The 21,202-nt window shown below is 44.4% G+C and overlaps 1 protein-coding gene and 1 non-coding gene across 5 annotated transcripts in view; both read left to right on the forward strand.

Annotated features, from left to right (window-relative positions):
• abr (ABR activator of RhoGEF and GTPase) overlaps positions 1–21,202 on the forward strand; it is a 114,173-nt gene that overhangs the window by 87,307 nt on the left and 5,664 nt on the right. The window contains exon 1 of one of the 4 annotated variants that reach the window (XM_070982435.1): positions 13,131–13,754. The exons of the other annotated variants lie outside the window; for them this stretch is intronic. Within the exon in view, the coding sequence (XP_070838536.1) occupies positions 13,569–13,754 (186 nt within the window). The 5' untranslated portion in view covers positions 13,131–13,568. Of the gene's footprint in view, positions 1–13,130; positions 13,755–21,202 lie in introns of those variants that run through there. 4 annotated transcript variants of the gene reach the window in all.
• Positions 19,198–19,270, forward strand: trnav-aac (transfer RNA valine (anticodon AAC)). Its single transcript has one exon. It is a non-coding gene; the product is annotated as a tRNA-Val (tRNA).

The following is a 21,202-nucleotide window of genomic DNA, read 5'->3' on the forward strand; positions in this document are numbered from 1 at the left end:
TCCATATGAAACACATGTGGAGAGCGCAGTCAGAGACACGGAGGAGAAAGAGATGGAGGAGGACAATGAGAACGAGAGCCCCAGATGGTGGCCAATTATGTGATGCTGAGAGTTAAAGCGAGAACAAAGGAGCTCATCACAGCCTGAGAAATGAAATGCTCTCCAGAGAGACACCGCGAATCTCTCCACACGTTTACTACTGCCCCTTTGTCTTGTGGAAGAGTCTGGGTTCAGGAATAATTGGAAACAGTCTGAAGGAAGGGGGGTCAGCTAGTACAAAGAGTGTCATATTTGAACACAGAGGCCGTCAATTTTGTGCTCAGATAAAACCATGAGAGCTGATAAGAGCCACTCAGTCCGGCTATAAGAGGTTGAGTTTCCCCCGTTTTGACCAGTGAGGATCAGTTAACTGGGTTGCTATTAAAATTTCCAAGTGCACCTCTTATTGTTTCAGCTGCTTCGTAGCTTTGAGCCTGAGACTTGAAGAGAATAATGCAGAGGCTCTGCAGTTGGAGACAAAAGCACAGAGAGAAGTGGCCATTCATGATGGAAAGTAGACTTTTGTTAACACGCCGACTCGCACTGTCTCTGTCTCCCTGCTGTGTTTAAAACAATCAGCTCTTATCCAGTGTTCATAGTAGGGACGACAGCTAGCCGACTACTAAATGGTAACATAATACATTTCATTGAGTCTCAAAGGGAAATCACTCTTACATATGATTAACCTCGTGTTCCCTCTGTGGTGGTTTCACCGTAACAACAGTTTTTCTTTCTTTGTGTCCTCGGACATTCCGGATTTATTTCAGGGTTTTTTTTTTCCTCGGTCCAGGGCAGTCATCTTTTCTTCTAAATCGCATTTCAACTTCACGTTCACACACCCTGGCTGCTCTCAGGCTGTGGATTTATAGACAACAGATGACATTGGGGGGAGAGATTCACCTCATCCCTCTCATCACAGTCCCAGTCTGACTTTCTGAGGGGCAAAGCTCATTTCATGCTTGGCTTTGCCTGCCGGCACACTGCGAGGCTCAGCCCATGGATTGTCAAGGGTTCACCTCGGCTGTGGGTCTGTCAAATCCATGTGTGGTCAGTGGATGAGTGTCCTTGTATTTAAGTCTGGAGATGTGCCCCCTGTGTCTGCTCTGTCCTCTGTTATTAGGATACTATCATTTCTTGTGAATTGGGACAACTGGGGTTTATAGGGGCATAATGTATAATGTAGTAAATTCCTAAAATGCCCCAAAACCACATTTGCTTAAGTTCAAGTGACAGAGCCCTCTAGCAGCCAGAGTAGTTATGACTCTGCTGCTACGTCAGGAGCCAAAGAGGAAGTGGTATGATGTTATCATAGAGCTGCAAAGGGCAGGTGGTTGAGACACATGGATTTTTCCATGGTTTCCAAAGACAGTCAATGTAAAATGACCACATTTGTTCTTTATGAACCATTATGGTGTCAGAGGAGTGTGGAGTAGTTTGACATTTGGTGGAAAATTCCCTTCTGGCTTTACTTCCGAGGGGCAAATGAGCAGATTAGCATAAAGAGCAGAAACAGCTAACCTGACTCGACCCAAATCTACCAAAACCCTCCTACCATCACCACTAAAGCTCCCTAATTAACGTGTTATGTCTTTTTTGCTTAATTTCATACAAAAACTTAAGCGCTGAGCTTGTCAATTTATCTTATGCTAAGCTAAGGTGACAAGCTGCGGATTGTAGCCTCATATTTAACTAATATGAGAGTGGAATCCATTTCCTCATCTAAATCTCTGCTTAAGTAAGTGTAGTTCAACCTATCCCTTCAGAGTATCCTCCCACTCTCCTACACTTTCCTCACTCGTCCTTGGTGGACTGGTGGAACAGGTCTACAGAGACACCCATTGTGTCTCCCTGCCGTCTTTTCTTTCTTAATCACATTTCACATCACTGCCAGAACCAAGTCTCTGACCACCAGATGCGACTGTCTTTTCTATCCCCGAGCACCCAGTGAGACCAGAATACTTTCTCCTCTCTCTTTCCCTCTTGTTGTTGTTGGCAGCCTTTCGGCCCATATTTAAGTAAATGGGCCTCAGCCACACACTGTGTCCCAGCATGGACGGGCCTTTCTGGCTTTCAAGTGGCCAGTCGGGGGACCAGAGCTGTTCCAACAGCAGTGAGATGCGATGGATATCCATCTGCAGCTGACGTATGCTCTGGGCTGCTTTTGTTTTGAACCACACTACCCCAGGGAAGCTTGTGATCGGGTTGGACAGTTATGAAGCCGTAGCATTTACTCAAATGCCACTTTGTTAAAATGCTCTCCTCAGCTGTTTGTTTAGACATGATGATTGTGCAGGAACTTCAATGCTTTCCATATGGCCATAGCTGGGCTCGGAGATTGAGCAAGTATTTGCCCACTGTGGTTCTGCAGCTCATTATGCAGGATGGTCGATCTGCAGTGGGGCCTGTGTGAGGTTTGGTTTCTTCTAGGAATAAGAGATATGGTGGGGAGGACGGTGGAGCGAGCAGTGGTCGACACCAGGAATACGTGGAATTAACAGTTATTATTGTGGCTTTAATCCAAAGTGTGGTGTGATATCTCAAGTAGCACAGTTGATCTTTGCAGAAGTTAGAAGGTCGGGGTCATCTATGAAGCAGGAGCTGTAAAACTTGTAGAATTTAATATTTTGGTCCAACACTTGAGAAGGACTGATGGGTTCTTGTGTTGCGGGGTGATTTCCCTGTTCACCACACTTCCCCACTACATCCTGTCTACTGTGCAGCCTTTCGCTCTTAATGTTTTCTCCTGAAGCGTTCAGAAGAAACCGGTGGCGCAGTGTGTCAGAGGGATTACTGACATCTTGGTTTTCCATTTTACAACCTTTGGAGAAGCTTTGTAAAACATCCGTGATCCAATGACAACATCTTCCATCAGCAGAAGCGGTTGGGATCTAATGACGTTGTGATAGAGCGAGGTGGCCTTTCCCAGCGAGATGGGAGAAACAGCAGAAAAACAGCAAATGGTTTGATCATCATGGCTGCATGAGGTTTTGATATTGCCTGCCTGTATTTTCCAGTCACGTTTCAGTTTTATTGTTCATTCACATCCCTGTTGAAAATTCCAATGATTTTTGTAAAATGAGCCTCACAGCTTCTGTCTGCCAAGAGCTGTGGGTATGTGTGTGTGTGACTCATTCCTCAGATGCTCCTTGTCCTCGAGCCCTTTGTTGAAGTCCCTATATGCTGCACTGTGTCTGTATGTATATGCCTCAGCAAGCTGTCAGATCAGTCTTTATACTGTACGCTCTGCTTGGCCCCACTAGCTCCCCCACTTGCTACTTGCAAGTTAATAAATGAAGAGTGCTCATCATTTCTAAGAAAGACATTCTGATCAAGATGAGAGTATATTAATCTGGTCAACCAATTCAACAAATCTTGCTTGATACCGAGGGTCTGGCTTGTGTTTCCTCCACACCGCACGAGGATGAAACAGTAGCTGACTCTTAATCAGTAGCTTGAGGTATCGCAGCTGTTATTTTTGGGTTTCTGCGTGCAGTTTTTGCATGTTGGAGTGTTGCAGAGGCATCTGCTCAGCTCTTGTAGTGTTCATGGCTGAGTCAAGAGAGAAAGCCCCCAGCCTCAAACACACATAATGAATCTGCCTGCTAGACAGAGAAAAAAAGAGAGTGGACCTGAAAACTGCTGGCTGAGGGAAATACAGATATTTATAGTATTATTCCCAGGCTTGTAGGGAGATTTAAAGTGAATGCAAGGTCCCTGAAATAGTGCTTTTAGTTTATCTAGACTGTGACCTTTAACCCCATTGTAAACATGAGCTGATGCACAGTAGAGCAGATGTGGTTTATGATGTCCAGACCTAAACATAGTGGCACAGTGAGCCAGAAGCAAAACAGCAGCATCCAGTAACTGCATGACTTCTAGCTTGTGTTAGCTCATTGATTTTCCTTGCTAAAAGCTATCCATTTGAGTGATTACTGGTTAAACACTGAGCTTAACTAGTTAAAAAGCATGTCACATATGAATGCTATGTGGATTATTGGTTGTTTTCACAGTTTTTTTCTCTCGCAGCGTGTTTGGGTCAGTAGTTTCAGGTCATGGCTCAAACCTACGCACTACCCTGTTTCTCTCTCTTCACATCTCAGCAAGACTTGATGACCTTTCCATATTCCTTCCACTCCACTTATCAGAGTGGTTCAAGGGCTCCCTGTGTTTAATGTAACCGCACAAGGAACTGGGCAGATAGGTAGTGTAATACTGAGCTCCTCTGACTTGTCGTTAATAATTTTAAGCTTCATGTACAGAATCTTTGCTCTGCAAACCCCGCAGCTACCTTCAGTGGATCAAGTTTTCATAACTTGGGTTATTGCGAAGGCTTTGAGTCATTGCTGAGTCCATGACTTCCCAAGACATTATGCTGTTCTTATGGCAGGACTGTGAGCAGTGCCAGGCATTTGATCCTTCTTTATGACTTCCTGTCCCAGGGCAAGGGAGGCAAAACTGCCCATTTCCTTTTCGGACCGTGCAGACCGCATGAACTCTGAGCTCGCTGGTGTACTAATGGCACCGACCCTGATCTAATTTGCTTTTTATTTTTATCAGTAAATATCGGAAACCCTTCCTGCTCTCTGAAGCTTTATTAAACTAGGTTTCGTGGTATTAATGTCTACAGTAATGCAGTTCCAGACTGACAGCTGGCCACCATGACAGGTGTTTATCTTCACTAATGAAGCAAAACGTTCCTGACGTGGCAGATATACATACACTGTAATGAGCCCAAATAATGTAAGCATATAACGCTAATGTTTATAAGGTGGAGTCTACACACGGTGTGACAACAAAGCTCTTTTTATTGGCTTCTTGAGTTTCAGATCTGTAGTACTGGGCCCCTTGCTAATGATGATGTAATTGTTTTCAAATGGAGGAAATGTTCCTGAAGTCTCTCCTGACTCTTGGTGAGGATGTTTTGAACTTGTCAGCTGTGTAAAAGATGAAGTCATTGCCAGTGTGGTTATGTAGTGTTTATGGTCTCACCAAAGCCAGCTCTGGTGCTGCAGAGCAGACTGACTCCACATGTAACATGTTAGCGATCAAAGGGTTCCAGCTCGATCTTCTGCCTCATTAAGGAATGTTAAACCTCCATGGAAAAGGACCGTGGAGGTGTATAACCCTTTGTTTATAGCTCTCCCCTTGACCTTTTAAACCTTAAACCTGCTTTGTGGTTACCCAACATCCAGTGAGGGAATACTGATGATTATGTGCTTTTTTTCATATGTTGTTACACAAATCTTAAACAAGGCACAGTTTAAAAGTAGCTTTTAAAATACTTCATGATGACTTCACCATCGAAACGTACAATTTTAAATAACCTTGGAGAACAACGCTGTTCTCTCCAGCTCTTTGTGTTTCTCAGATGACGAGTGCTCTCTGTGCATCGCATCGCTTGAAGCAGCCTGTTGCATAACCAGCGTGTCGTGCTGAATTCATCTCAGCAATCTTTAAAAAAAAAAAAAGAAAAACGTCCCTGGCAGCATCATAAAATGTGTTGATCCGGCGGGGGTGCCAGTACCTGTTCCCTCTGCTGGTCCTGCTTTCAAAGAGCTGAGTGGGTGTTTATGAGGGAGGGCACCTCAAAAGTCCATTACACAGAGTCACAAATTGTTTGAATTATGTAATATGTGTTGTATAACAGCCAGGAGAGCGATGTGTACTGTATGCGTGTGTTCCAGGAGCTGCAGAGGAGTTGTTTGGGTTGATTGCATCTCTGCCCACTTGTATCTCCTCCTGTCCCTGCAGTATAACCTGATGATGCTTCACTCAGCCAGCCTGAAGGAGACCAGTCAGCTCCGGTTTAATAGAGGCCACCGTGATCCAGCCTCGCTCGTCTTGCCACTGGCTGCTTGGTATCAATCATTAGTGGAAAACACTTGTTTGGTCCTTTAATCCGTCCTTTTTATCTGCGAATTGGAAGGAGAAGCGGAAGAAATATTGAGGATCAAAGAACAGAAGAGACTTTAGAAGAGTTGTGTGGTACATCAGAGAGAAAGTGAAGGCCGCCGCTCCTCCCTCTGAGCCTGAGGTGGTTTGCTGCCCTGCTAACTGTCACACAGAGATGGGCCATCATAACAACCCAATCAGCAGCGTACTTGTGGAATCTTGATTGATTTTCCACTTACAAGCTGATGGCTTCTTCACCTGCTAATGAGGTTTTGACCCTACACCGATTTTTTTTTTTTTTTAAATTGTCTTTTTTAACTGACTATTGGTGAAAGAAAAGGGGGCTGGGAGGGTGCGGATGCAGCTGGGAATTAGTTAACAGAATAGCTGACCCAGTTTTGATGGAGAAGAAAATGTCAGAGCTCACAAAACAGATTTGATGATGATGGGAATTTTCTTGCCCTTCATTAGGACGTGTTCTCAGTCGCTGAGGAAATACGCCACCGCGATCACATTTTGTGCTGACAATAATTTTGAGAAATTGTTGGCCATGCATTGCATTAATTTTTCCCATAGCTACACTGTATAAAAGAATAGTTTTGGGGAATTTTGGGGGGATGTACTCATTCACTTTGAGAGTTATAGGAGAAGATTGAGACGATTGTCATGTCTGCATGCTGAATATAAACCCACTGCAGCCAGTTAGCTTAGCTCAGCATAAAGAGCGGAAGCAGCAGTTAGCCTGGCTCTGCCAAAACTGTAGAAAGCATTTAATCATTTTTAATTTAGAAGAGTGTGACAGTTTAAATTGGTGTACTAGTATAAAACACTGTCTTATCCGCCTCCTACCCTAACATTTAGTCTGTCATACTCAAAATAGTTCCTCAGCAGCGCTTTTTACTATAGCCTCTAGTTGCGTAATAGTTTTTTGTCTCACTAGAGATCACCTTGTTACCTCTTCCTCTCTGTCAGCTGCCCCCCCCTCCTCCCTGCTCCCGTAATCTTCCAGGTGGCTGCATTCAGTCAGCGTGGGTTCACACTTTAAACTGAATTATTCAAGCAGATCGGCCGTGCCGTCGTCCTCTGAGGCTGCACTCTCTTCATCGCTGGAACGGGGTCACACGGCTCAGATGTAACACAGCCTTGTCCCAGTCAAGCAGAGGGGACAACATGAAGATCGCAACTTCAGCGTTATGGGTTCACATCCACATTGCATTAAAGTGGCAGAATTCACACCCAGCTCCAGTCTACAGCCAAAATTGTAGCTGAAACAGAGAAGACTGTGTCATTCCCATTGAGACTTACTTCTTAGCTATGCCCTATTTACACTGATAAAACTGATGCCAGGTATGAGTGCATCTGGAAATCTTGTCTGCACACACGAATGAACAAATCTAAAGCAGCATGCGGGTGCTCTAGCCAGAAAAACCTGAACGCAGTAATAATGATTAAACCTGCTGTGGAAAGATTTCTTATCACCATCTCGTCTCCTCCTTGCAGCTAAGGAAAAAAAGCACACCCAGACATTCGGGATTATGTGGTTCCTCGATGTTATGCTGCTTTATGAGTAATGAAGTCTTAACTCTGCAAAAATTCCAAAAAAGTTATTTTGCACCACCACTTGGGGTTTTAAAAATGCAGATTTTCCTTGCGCAGCTTCTACTTTATTTTGAGTCATGGGTGTTTATTTAAAGCAAACTCGAGTTTTAGCTTGGCTCAGATTGAACGCTATGATGTTTGCCAGGGATGGGTGGATCAGCCGTAATTAAAGAAAGTTCACTGTGTTGCTTAGCTGTAATTACCTCCACTGGAGGTTCTGCTGTCTGTTTGACTGAGAAAATGTCTGTTGTTTGGTGAACAAATACATTTTGAGCCAATGAACAACACATTTTAATCCTGTTGATACACATACGAAGCATCAGCTGTGTCGGGGCGGGAGCACCTCCGAGTGACTTCAATGATAATCAAATTATAATGAGGAATAATGACAATAGAAGTGAGAATAAATGAAGATGGGAGCAAAAAACTTAAGAGTTAACAATGACACCAAATGAAGTGGAAGTACACGGATCTCAAGATGGAAAAAATGAGGAGCGGCATGTATGTGGAGTGTGACCTCATTGTTTGAGTGGAGGTCTGTCATGCAGAACCTGCAGCAGTTACTGCTTCACCATTCGCTCTTGCATCACTCTACTTGTCAACCTCTTGTTGTGCTTTGTGTCTTCTCGCTCAGTTTATCTTTCCAGTTCTCTCTCTGTCCTTACCTGCATCCAAATTTACTGATCAGACTCCAAAACATTCTTTAGTGAAGGCTTTTCTGCTGATTTGTGCCTGGATTTGCAAATGTGGAGGCTTTAAATAGCTCTCTTTTCATATCCTGAATGCTTTGTTTTTCCACCCGCTCACTGTCTCTGAGAGGACACACACACACACACACACACACACACACACACACACACACACACACACACACACACACACACACACACACACACACACAGACTCCCCTTCTTATCCTGACCACACCCAACAACCCACAGCAGACTGGAGCTCCATGCTAATGAAACCTTGTCCTAGCTCCTTCCCGTTTCTTCCCCCTCACTCTCCATCACCACTTTTGTTCCAAAGTGCTTAATAAGTGATGGAGCGGTTAATCTGAGGATGATGCCCCCCAACGGCTCAGATGAAAGAGAAGCAGGAATAATCTGTAGAGCACCCTGAGGCTGTGATTTCCCACCCTGCCAAACCCCCTCCTGCCTCTGCTCTCCCATTTTAGCACTTCCACTGTACCCTGAAGGACCCTCCCTCGAAAGCCCCTCTCTCTCTCACACACACACCCACACCTCCATTTTTACTCTTCCTCCTGCCTAAGCTCCAGTGCAGGCAGCAGGAAAGATCAAAGAGGTGGAGTGGGTCATCCCCTAAACATACTTATAGAGACTGTTCAAATTAAATCTGATTGATTTATCCGCTCTCAACACGGCTTGCGGCTATCGATGTCACCCGGCCCGCCATGACAGCCAATCACGGGCCTCAGAGACACACATGATGAAAATGCAGCACTTTGTCATTTTTGATGAGTAAGTCAAATAAGCCCAAGGCTATTTCCCCCTCCTTTTCGATTTCATCATTTTTCGATACCCAAGTCCCAAACGATCACCTTTGTTCCTCCAATAGTTGCTTCACGGGGATTTACAGTGAAAACCTCACAGAGCTGAGGCCACGAATGCGAATGTACACACACACTTTGTGTAGCATGAGGGATGAGGGACAGTGGAAAACAGAGTAACTGATAACAGTCTGTCTGTATTTTGGTGCAAACCATTCATGCTTTGATAAAATATAGATCGAGAGATCGGGTGAGCCCCTTTAAAAAATAATAAAAAAAACTATTAAACAAGATTAAATGTTTCAAAAAATCCAAAAAAAAAAAAAAAAGAAAAGATTTAAGTTCAACCCTGGAGTTCCTCCAAAACTTTTAAAATCCATTTGGACACACTCTGAAATGCACTGCCAGTTGTGTAAATTATCATTAATATTCCCCAAATGTTCTGTATTGAAGGAATAGTTCAACATTTTAGGAAATACACCCTTTTTTGCAGAGAGTTACATGAGAATATCGATACCACTCTCACATCTGTGCATGAACTATGAGGCTAGAGCCACGAGTCAGTTAGTTTTAGGTTTGCATTGAGACTGGAAACAAGGAAAATGTCTATTAAACCAGCCATCCATGCATGTCCTACAGGACAGGCAGGACAGAACATGCAAACACAGAAAGACCCCAGCACCGAGCTGGACTGCAGCCCAGGACCTTGATGCTGTGAGGAGAGCCACTGCACAGCTTGCTGTTCGGAAATCTGGAGTTGTAGTTCACAAGATGTTGCTCATGTTCAATATTCCAGCTTTTACTCAGGATGGAATTTAAGGCTAAATAATCATATAATATGAAAAGAAATCATTGTGGCCTGCTCAGCATCACAAAAAAGTTAGTTTCCTACAATGGGAGGGAACAGTGAAGGTCAACTGCAAAACGTTTACCGCCAGATGTTTTCAGCAGCTGTACAGTGTTCCCAGGATGTTACATGCAAACACGTCAGACTGACGGCAGTGTCAGGACCATCCCATGTACGCTGGCCAGGCATGGATTCGGAGCTGCTCCATATTCATGTCGAAGAGGCGCAGCCGTTAAATTGATCATTAATTTATCTGCAGCTCTTGAGGCTCTCTGTGATTGGCAGAGCTGTGCTGAAGCCTGCAGAGTGGAGGCCGGAGAATCGCACAATCAACAGAATTGCGGTGCTTGTCAGGGAGCGGGCACAGTCCCACATGGAGTTTGGAGTGGAAACCAAGACCTCGCTCAACACTCCCTTCCCCCCTCTTCTCTGGTCATATGGAGCGGCTTTATGAGGGGCCGTGCCAGCCAGCACATGTATAATTAAGGGCCAGGACTGGTCCTGATGCCAGACCAAAGGCACTCAGGCTGAGCCTTCTGCTCCCTCACCTTTTCATGTTGTCATCAAATGGTTTTACCTCCATCTTTGAGGTTTAAAAAAGTACGTTTTTCTGACCATCAACGGCCAGCAGCAGCTGTTACACTGTGTAGTTGGTATGATTCATAACATTGAAGAAGACAGAGGAAAGAGAATCACACACAGCAACGACCTCTACACATGTTCAATATTCTGTCCTGCCAGTTATCAAGCTTCTCACACACATGATTAATATACAGTGGTTAAAAAAGGTCCAAAACATCTGATATCTTCTACACGCCTTTAAAAACACCACAGCAGTGAGTGTTCAGCAGCAAACTTGGCACCCCAACAACATCTCAAGGATTCCTGCATTTACTAATTACTCCTTTTCTTTCATGTACGCTCCCATTCCCACATGAATACTTCATCTTATCTCCCCGTTGGACTCCCTCCTCCTCCCTTACTCGCATCTTTCCTCTTTTTATCGTTCCCATGTCTCCCAAGCTCAAGGCCCCACACAGTTCATCTTCTCATACAGTTAATTTATCTCCACAGTACATTTTTATCTGTGCGAGGGCCTTTTAGGAAAATAAGGGGCCCATTATTCCACTCTTCTTACGCACATCAAAACTCATCCAACCAGCTAAACCAGGGAACTGGAATTGTTTGCCTCGGACAAGATTCAGACAAATATTATCCTGGCTCATGGCTATCCTGTTATTATTATGTCACGTATGGAGTAAATTTGGGTTTTTGGGGAACTGTGGCGGTCTGGACTGGAGTTTGTGTGAGCCCACGGTATTCTGGGTTAGCATGTCTGCATGTACAGCATGTAGGCGTGTTTTCATTGCCATAAATAGTGCATGAGCTAACAGTAGCCACTGGATGGATGAATGTACATGTTCGTGTTCTTCATACGAGCACGCGTGTTCACTCCATGGTTTTTCTGATGTGATATGTTGTGATGTGTTGGACTCTGATTGACCCGTAGTATAGACGCCTGAAAGCTGCTGCTATCCTGTAAAGCAGGGGTTGTCAAAGTGCAGCTTGTGAGCAATGGCGGCCCTTTTGCAGACCCCCAAATGTGACATTAAATGCATGGATTTAACTTTAATTGGCCGATATTTAATGCGGCACTCAGCAACTGTGCTGGAACTTCCAATATTGAAAGGTACAATTTGGACACTTGATGATGCTTCATTATTTCAGCTTTATCAGCTGATGTTACATATATAACAGCTACTCATCCATTTCTATGTTCTCTTTCTGTCTAGTCTTGCCCAAAAATATCTCTTTTCTCCCTGTGGATTTTTTTTCCTCCCGTTTCCAAAACATGGTTTTCCCAGACATTCTTTCCAAGATGTGACGCATGGAGTGTGTATGTCTCACAGCAACAAACCCCACCAGTTAAAAATACTCTGTGGCGAGGGCTGGCTGACGTCTCCTCCATACTAACCTCTCCCTCCTCCTACATTGTCGGTCAGACATACAGGCTGTCCTGCTCACCCCTCCTATCTGTTCACTGTTTTATCTTCACCACCGAACACGCACTAACCCACATGTTTTTACACCATGGTATCATACTGTCTGAGGCGCCTCGTGATGACATGATGATGGCTCTGTTTGCTTCGTTAAAGTGTGTTCAGAGCCTTAACAAACTTAAAATGAACTGCTGAATATGCGCTCTTACATCATTCCTGCTTTTGATTAAACCTGATTCTTGACATTAGTTCAGTAGTTCAGGTTGACACATTTAGCAGAGCACACACTTTTGCATCTCACTTCCTTGTAAAGCAAGCTGTCTCCCACCATTTCAGTAGATCAAGGAAACTGTGTAACATGCTCGTTGTATTTTATCTGAATCCCTTTATGAATCACTTTACAATCAGCAGCAGCAGCAGCCACAGCCAACCTACCAGTAGACACCGAATGTGAATCACAACAACCATTCAGCCCAGCAGACAGTCTGTCTTACTGGTCTGCGGGCTTTAAAATGCATCCTCGTGTCTGTAACCTTTCCCCAGCAGAATATTTCTCCCCTCTAATTCAAATGGGATGGGACACAGCGGATGGAGATGGAGTTTGACAGGCATACACACACTCCCCTGCCCCTATCGATCCATTATACAGAGGAATCCGCCTTTTAAGAGCAGCCAGCTCCGGCTGTCCTGATGAATAAAGATGGTGATTCGCTCTGCGTGTCTCCCAGGACGTGTGTGTGCGTGCATGTGGAAACCAGAGGACTGTAAGAGCATGGTGAGAAGTCATCTTCACAGAAAGGCACGATAACAGGCACATAGAGGAAGAGGAGAAGGTGGAAAGAGGAGGAAAAAAAGGGTGGCTCTTGGAAATGACAGCATAGCAGCCTTTTAAAGCCTCCTAGATTTAAACTGACATCGTGTTTCCACTGTTTTAGACATCACCCCCAAGTAATTAGTCTTCATTAGCTCGCCGCTTTAAAGTCTCGCACCTTCTCTTCCTCTGTCTCTTCATTACCTTCCTCTCTTCACTCACATCCTGAGTGTGCTGACCAGCTCTGGGAAAGGTTGACAAGGGGTCAAAGCACTGAACAAAGCACAGCGTTTAGCAGCCCCTCCATCCCTCTGTCCCTCCCTCATTCGTTCACTCTCCCTCTGTGTCCTCTGCCTCTAATTTCTCATTGACTGTTTACTGCTCCCTCCTCCCCTCCCTCCCCTCTTTGGAGGTGTGTCCATCAACATCTGGAGAAGCAGGGCCGCTCAGTGACAACGGGAGCTCATTCACTCCCCCTCACCCCCCCGACTCTCTCTCTCTCTCTCTCTCTCTCTCTCCCTCTGCCTCGCTCTAGCGCTCTGTATCTGTGTTTGCCGTAGTAGAAGTCAGATTGCACACTGAGGAGATGTTGGCAGCTGACCGTGGAATGAGCTCACAGAGAGAGGAACCAGAGTGGAATTATTATCAGCCTTATCAAGGAGACCATGGCAGCATCTTGTTCTCCCTCCTGTCATCACTCTCTCCTTTTTTTGAAGTGAATATCTGAGTGTGGGGGACTTTTTTGCTGTTGTTGAGGCGGCTCTCCAGCACCTGGTCCGGTGATCAGTGAGAGGTTGCGCGGGTATCCGTCCTCCCCCCCTCCTCATTGTAAGCGGCGTACTTTGGAAGGGGCATTCAAAGGCTTTTGGGATGACGGAAATCCTGGTGTCGGATGTAAACTTGAACTCGGTGTGTGAGCGTCTGGAGCAGCACTGCTGCGTGGACCAGAACCAGCACAATCTGTCCAGCCAGCCGCAGACCCCCGTGCTCAAGAGGCACACCAACACCGGGGCCAAGCTATGGGGCCGCGTCCGCAGCAAGCTGCTCAGACAAAAGGTCTCTGACATATGCTAACATATGCACACACACGTCACACACAAGCTGTGTTTCCTCTCTTTTATCAGGAACTCTGTCACTTCCATCTGTCTGTTGTGCCTCTCCTTTATGCTCGGTGTCTTCCTCTCTGCGTGCATGCACTCTCTCCTCGGGTGTCTTTCTTTCAGTGCAGAGTTGACTATTGTTCTTATCTGATGGGTCTATTGACTGCAGTAGAGACAGTGATGCAGTGATAAACAAAACAGTGCCTAAAGTGTGACAGACTGTGACACCATCCACAGTAAAAACAATATTCAGAGAATTATTCGTTTCCTCTCCTTGAATATGATTTTACCCTTAAATAACTATTTGATGCTGCATGTAGATATTTGTCACTGAGCCTTATGTCAGCTTTGAAAAGGGGAACGTGTAGTGTTTCCTGATGTTAACGTTTTGATAAATAGCACAGATACTAGAAAGACTTATTACCTACCTGGACACTGGACTTAACAATGTCTTTACCAGGAGGTGAAAGTCTCCATCACCTCAGAGATCACTGCTTCAGTGGTTTAACATGAACACTTTCCTCACTATTATCTCATTTCTGCCACTTTACATTTCACCTTTTGTCCCTCTGTTATTCCACATATAAAGCTGCTAATGATGAGTGCCTGGTATTTCCAACTAAACTGTGTTGATTGTGAAATGTTTCAGTATCAGGTTAGCTCCCCCTGTTGATCATTTTCAGGTACTGTCCTCCTCTGGCTGAGGTGATCCAATGCCCCTTTGGTATTTCAAGCACAGATTCCACTAATTAACTGTCACATTATTGCAAATAGCCCCTGAAACATGTGTCTAGCCTATTTGCATCATGTCTTTTTAAATACAATTAGCTTTACAAGGGTGGGGTTTTGATTGAACTTTGGCATTTTGTAATTATGCAGCCAATTATCAGCAGTTTCTCTACAGTGTTTTGTTCCTCACAAACTGTTGGTATTTTATTGTGTTAAATGAATGTTTAAGCTCATTTGAAGGCAGGTTGGCTAAAATAATGTTTAAAAATTTTGTTTAAAGAAAGAAAGGGCAGTTGTCTCTTGGTTTAAACCTTCAGGTTGGACTGACCCTTGTGTTGAGGAATCTGCCACCCAAAACTGGGCACGCACCTGCGCGCTCACACGCACACGTCTCATATAAACGAAGCAGCACGTGAGCCTGTTCTTTTTCTATGCATAGCTCTGCACACGCAGCTAAAACTTCTGACTCATTTATGTTTTTATTTATTTATATTTCACTGTGTGTTTGCACATGTTTATTCAGCAGTTCCTCTCATCTTCATCATGAGTGCATCGCCAGCATTTTGAGCTGTAATTTGTGTGCATAATAAACAGGTTCAGGACAAAGAATCCAAATTGAGAGCTGGCTTGACCTTTGGTTCAGGGCTTTCCATTATTCAACAGAGGCCTGAGGAAGGCTGACCACTGGTTATACTGAGCAGGATAAAACAGGGATTACAACCTAAGCCCAGACTTAACTGCGTTGACCTGCAGGTCCTGTATTGATTCATTCCTCTCCTCTCTGTTCACGCGTCTCCATGTCTTAATGTCAAACAATGTGATTAAGGAGGTTTCTGTATTTCATTACTGTCCAAATTTGTCAATTTTGCACTTGGTTGCATGTGATCCTGCCCTGAGCGCTCATCCTCCAGAAATCCCCGTTCACCAAACTGCTCTGGGAAGTCCCGTCCATCCTGCCATTCATTTTGAATGAGGCTTTGAACGGCAGGTTTTATGAGGAAACTTGTGTTGCAGTTTTTCGGCGCTCTGGTGCCTTTTGATCCCATCAAGTCAGATCATCTCCCCCCATCCTGCCTTTTTGCCTCGACATGATGGTGAGCTGTGTTTGATGAGGGGTGAGAGGCGATGACGTTAAATCGTCCACCTTCATCATATGAAACAGAGCCACGACTGGCTGCCTGAGGGTCTTTAAAGCAATGTGGAAATGCCAAAATCTGAAGTCTAAAATGTCTAAAAAATCCCGACAGGGTTAATATAGTGTTTTTCATTACATGTACTGTTCTAAAACCAGTTGGACATTATATCTTTTTAAGATTTTCAGATAATTGGCCTATTTATTATTTTAATCGTATCGAAATCAATTGTTTTTGCTTTATTTTGCGAGTCCAAAATCTACTTTGAAATTTGTCTTTAAATTGTCCAATAAGATTTAACTTTCCAACAACATGTACTCATAAAGAGGAATAATAATAATAAAGCCAGTGGAGGCAGGGAAAGCAGTCCTGAGGGCATGTTGCTGTGTGTGTGTCTGTGGCATGCATCATGTTATTTACAGGGTGCTGAGAGGAATGTGGATGTTAGAGGATGCGTGAGGGTATGAAAGTGCACCAGGGGAATTGTCCTCCTTCAGCCTAAAGCAGCACCTAATTAAGACACGGTGCGATGAGATGGAGGCTGGCTGGGAACACTAATTGGACTACGCGCAGACATAATATATGGAATGTGTCCCAGCAAAAGAACAAATGATGATTAAGCCTTTACTCGGCTGTTAGTCTGGCTTCTTGGCTGTGTGTTTAACACCGTGTTCTTTTGGCTGATGACCTGTTTGCTGGGCAGGTTTGGTTTTATTTCCTCTGTGCAGTTACAGACAGCTTAGTGTGGAGAACAATGGAGCTGTCGTGCCGGCTTAGCTGTGGAAGAGAATCAGATCCAACCATTATCATCTGCCCTTCGCCTCGCTCATCCCACCTCTCGCCCCCACTGCATTTTAGCCCACATACAAAATTATGCTCTCCTATTTGAGTATGTTGATTAGTGCAGATGAGATATTAGGGTTTCATCCCTCCTGCGTGCCTAAAATGCCAGCCAGTCCCCTAATGGCCTTTTATATAGGCCACATAAATCTCCATCTGTCCCCACCGGAGGGCAGAGCCCTTTATTGGCCCCAATCCACCCCCCGTATGCAGGATCTGCGTTTGGTTAATGAGCTCCAGGAGGGGAGTGGCAGGTCAGTAAAGCATTCACAGGTTGATACCCACCGTGACCCCCTCTGGGATGAGTCCAGCCCCATCGCTTCTGGCCGTACAGCAGGCCGTATGCAGGGTGGCTTTAATCTCAGCGGGGTGACAGCAAGGCATTAATCATGTAATTAGACGGTGAGTTAGGAGATGTGGGCTTCTGGTATGTTTTAACAGTGGTCCAGGCAGGAAAGTTGTTGCGGCAAACGGTTCTGCATATAGAGAATGAGTCAGGGTGACCACGTGGATTCAGGGAATTTGATGCATTTGTCTGAAATAGTCAAGTGCAGTCAGTTTATGACTCGTTTCGGTGGTTTGTTTAAACAGATGTTGGTTTTCAACCGTTGTCTGAAAGTTTTCTTCTGAACTAAAATTACCAGACCAGGAGGAAGACATTTTTTTAGCTTATGGAAGTGCTCCAACTCACAGACTCTGAATGTTACATCAGAACTGTAGCGAGATCCCTCCGATCATCGCAGTGGCACCTGCTTTGTCGACTCCGCTGAGTAAACATACGTAGAGATGATCTCATGGCTCACACATGTTCCATGCTGTTCGAAGTAAAGATCACCACTAACCTGCATAGTGACATAATGAGCTAGCCCACAGCTGCGCAACGTCCCCATAAGGAAGATAAGAACAAAACATTGCAGTCGATCTGTCCAGGACAAACATGAGGGTTCATCAGAGGACAAAAATGTGACTTAGATCCCAGTCTCTTGATAGCACATGTGAATGTTGTCACTGCTGCGCTAGATTAAATCAGAAATTTGGTGGTTCATGTGTCTGACAATGGAACAAAGCAGTCTGTGCATCTGTGACTCCACCATGTGGGTTTGATATAATAGATGAAGGTCTGGAATGGAAGAAAAGAGTTAACCATCCAGTTTTAGGCTGAAATCAGTCTTTACTGACTCAATTCATACTGAACATCATACAGAATGGCAACAACATGAGAGAGAAATCACAAGAGAATAGTGCGTTTTAGGGAAAGAAAACATGAAAGCACCGTTGGATGAATGAAGTATTTGTGTATAACTCGCAGCACTAAAGGGATGTTTTTCTCTTTATCTGCTTGTAAGTGTAGGATAACTCGTGTTACATAAGTATAGTATGTGTCTGCATATGGCTCATAAGAGAATCACACACACCGCCTGCAGAGATGCAGGACTACTCTACAAATCACAACCCTCTGCTGCTGAAAACCCTCACCGATTGGCTCAAACAACCAAGTTAGAGAGCAAGGCAACATGGCAACCGAGTCAAAGACCTCACATGGCCGTGGTGACATCAGCAGCTGTTGAGTAAAGAAGCTCGCTGTCACTGATGCACATGTAAACATTTTGCTTATGTGGTTCATTTGTCTAAAAATAGTCACGTTTGTACTCCATGAAGCATCTATACGGCTGCATGGTGTTTCAGCTGCAGAGAAAAAGGCTCAATCGCTGCACAAACAGTTACTGTAATCTCTCAAAACCAAGGAGCCGTGCAGTTTGAGCTGCGTTCTAATTAAAGGACTAATAAAAAGCTTTCTGCAGCTGAATGAATATTTAATCAGCCAAAGAGCAGCAATGGAAAAGTGCGATGCAACACAAAGGAGAAATTAAACAGAAATTCATTAATTTAGCATATCAAAAGATCAAGTTGTGTTTTGAATTCTGTCGCCAGCATGCATTAACTCTGCAGCACAGCCACAATGGGCTAATTAAGTGTGTAGGGACTTTATTATTAAAGGCTTTAAACATCACTTCAGTAACTGTTGAGCACAATGCCTTTTGCTTTTCAGAACACACTTAAATCTCTCTCTTTTTTTTTTTTTTACATCTACATAATCAGCACCAGTTTGTTAAGAAATGCGTGTGTAGAACAAACAAGCATCCCTACCTAATAATTGAATCTGGGTAACATTTGTTAAAAAATAAGACGCTTACATGCAGGATTTATGCTGCACACAGAAATCCCAAAATATATCTTTTCAGCAGAAAAAATGCACTTTTTGTGCACATATTGCATTTTTTTTCCTTGCTTGTCACTAAAGAATGCTTTCATGTCTACTGCTCTGACGGATGGGTCATACCACTGAGGGGCCCCTGGGCCAAACATGTTCATGTGTAGGACCTCTTGCATGGCTCTTGCATGGCTCTTGCATGGCCGCTTGGCATTACATGGGCTCTTTTCTCTGACAAATGGAGACCCTGGATATATATTCTTCTCCTGCTGTGGTGCTGCATGTGCTGACCTAGGTCTCTGAAGCTGTGTGTTCTGTATGAAATGTAAACAGCTCCAGAGGGGTGCAGACCTCTGACTGTCCCGCTGTGTTGGTCTGTTGTTGCTGTCACTCTCACACGGGCCTCAGGAGTGTGGCTCAGATGTCACGTGCTGATGAAGGAAGATAGGATTATCTGTGCAGAGCAGGGGGAGAGCAGGCAGCCAGTTCCCGTAGTGTAGTGGTTATCACGTTCGCCTAACACGCGAAAGGTCCTCGGTTCGAAACCGGGCGGGAACAGCACTTTTTCTGATCTATTACTTGTTCTATGTGGACAGAATAAATTGAGAAATGAGGTCAGCTGTGTGTGAACGAGGGTGTTCATTGTTACACGCAGTGGTCAAATGGTAAATAAACAGGCTAAACTGGCTTCATATCACCATCTGTGACCAGTTTTATCAGGATATGCACCTGATTTCGACTGTTTTTAGCCACGTTTGCACAGCTGCAACCTCCAGTGTCAAATTGTCGCTTTCACACCTTCAAAGAGTTCAGCAACCCAAACTTGCTTTCAACCAAAAGGCTGTAACGCCACACATCACTATCTGAATCATTCCTCAGAGACATGAAAAAGTAAGGAAATTATGTTCAGGTTTGACTCTCCACCAAGTATTTCCCTCTTTGTTGCAGAAACCGAGCGTGTGAACCGACAGCCTGTTCTCCAGCTCCGTCTGTTCAAAAGACCATGTGGCAGCAAAACGGCATGATTTATCTTATCTGCTTTGTTCTGTCCCTGTAGATCAGTCGGACCAGAGTACAGGCTGTGTCTTCATCCTGGCTCTGTTTCTCCTTTTGAAGTTAAGACTCTGGGCCGTAATATTTCTGCCTGTGTTCTGCTTGACTGACAGAAAGTTCCAAAAAGAAAAGATACTCAAGTCAAGCATCAGTGTTCTGTCGGGCCGACAAGTGGGCGACATGCTGACTTGTTTCGGACGCTGAGCATACATTTTTCAGGTTTGATAGAAGTGAGAGAAAGCAAACGGGCAGCACGGAGACCAGCTGAGCCCCAAACCTGCTGCACACTCAGTATGTACAGTATGAGCTGCTTACAGAACAATGAGTTCCCATGCAAGAGAACAGCATGCTGGTTGGATTGCTCTGTCCTCCAAACACACACACACATATTTATTACAGTCTATATAAGGAAAAAGCTTGTGCCCCAACTGGAACGCGTACAAATCAGTGTGCTCATCGGTCCAGTAGATTTGAAGTATTTCTGTGCTGTTCGAGGCTGCAGTCTGCTGGGGCCTCTCCTCACTCATGTATCCTTGATAGTTTTCACGGCCTCACAAACAGAGCTTTGCCGCTGGAGTGATGCGATCCTAATTGGAACCATATCAGCCTGAGGACGTCTCACATTAGACACTTTCTGACTTTTATCTTTTCCTAGACATGTGCATGAATGCACACACATATGTATAGTAGATGCTCATGTGCTCAAAATCCCCTTCAAGTATTCTTATGAACGGAAATTGGTCATTGGACTTTTCATCTTCTTGGAATGAGATGAAAGGCGGCGAAAGCTGTGCTGATTTGTGCTGCTTCCTGTGGCTTCTAAAAAGGTCTGGAAAGGTGTTAAAATACAGTAAATAAGCAAGAAGTGAGGCTTTAAAATGTGTATTTTAATAGTTTATCTTATTATTGTTATTCAGTTTGATTAGACCAGTATGACGAGCTTCATTTCTACATTTGTGTTTCTGATTGGCAGATCTCAGCTGCGTGACTTCAGCTCCTGCAGTCTCTGCTCTGCTCTGCTACCTGCTGCCCTCTTCCTGTCAGTTTCCTGGCTCAGCTGTCACTCAGGATAAAACCTTAAATCCTCTTGCCACTTTGCTCAGAGCAGCTGAGTGGACACATCCCCCAATAAGTCAAAATTCATTTCCGAGAAAGCTGTTTCTTGTCATACAACATTTTCTTCCTAATTGTGAGCGCAATATTTAGTATAAACTGACCGAAGTCAGTCTGAGTTTGCATCGTGCAGGCCTCCTTAGCCAAACTGTTTGTAGTCATCCCCTTGAGCCAACTCCTTCCACAGGAAAGGAAAAGAGGGCACACAAGTTCTTCTCCAAGTATTTTTAATGAATAAAGAGCCCAGGTGAGGATACAGTTTCCTGAGGGGTGAATGAGTGTAACCGCTGCCAGTAAAGGACCCTCTGTGTTTTTACAGCCCCA

This window comes from Chaetodon trifascialis, chromosome 16 (genome assembly GCF_039877785.1).
Source record: "Chaetodon trifascialis isolate fChaTrf1 chromosome 16, fChaTrf1.hap1, whole genome shotgun sequence".
NCBI lineage: Eukaryota > Metazoa > Chordata > Actinopteri > Chaetodontiformes > Chaetodontidae > Chaetodon > Chaetodon trifascialis.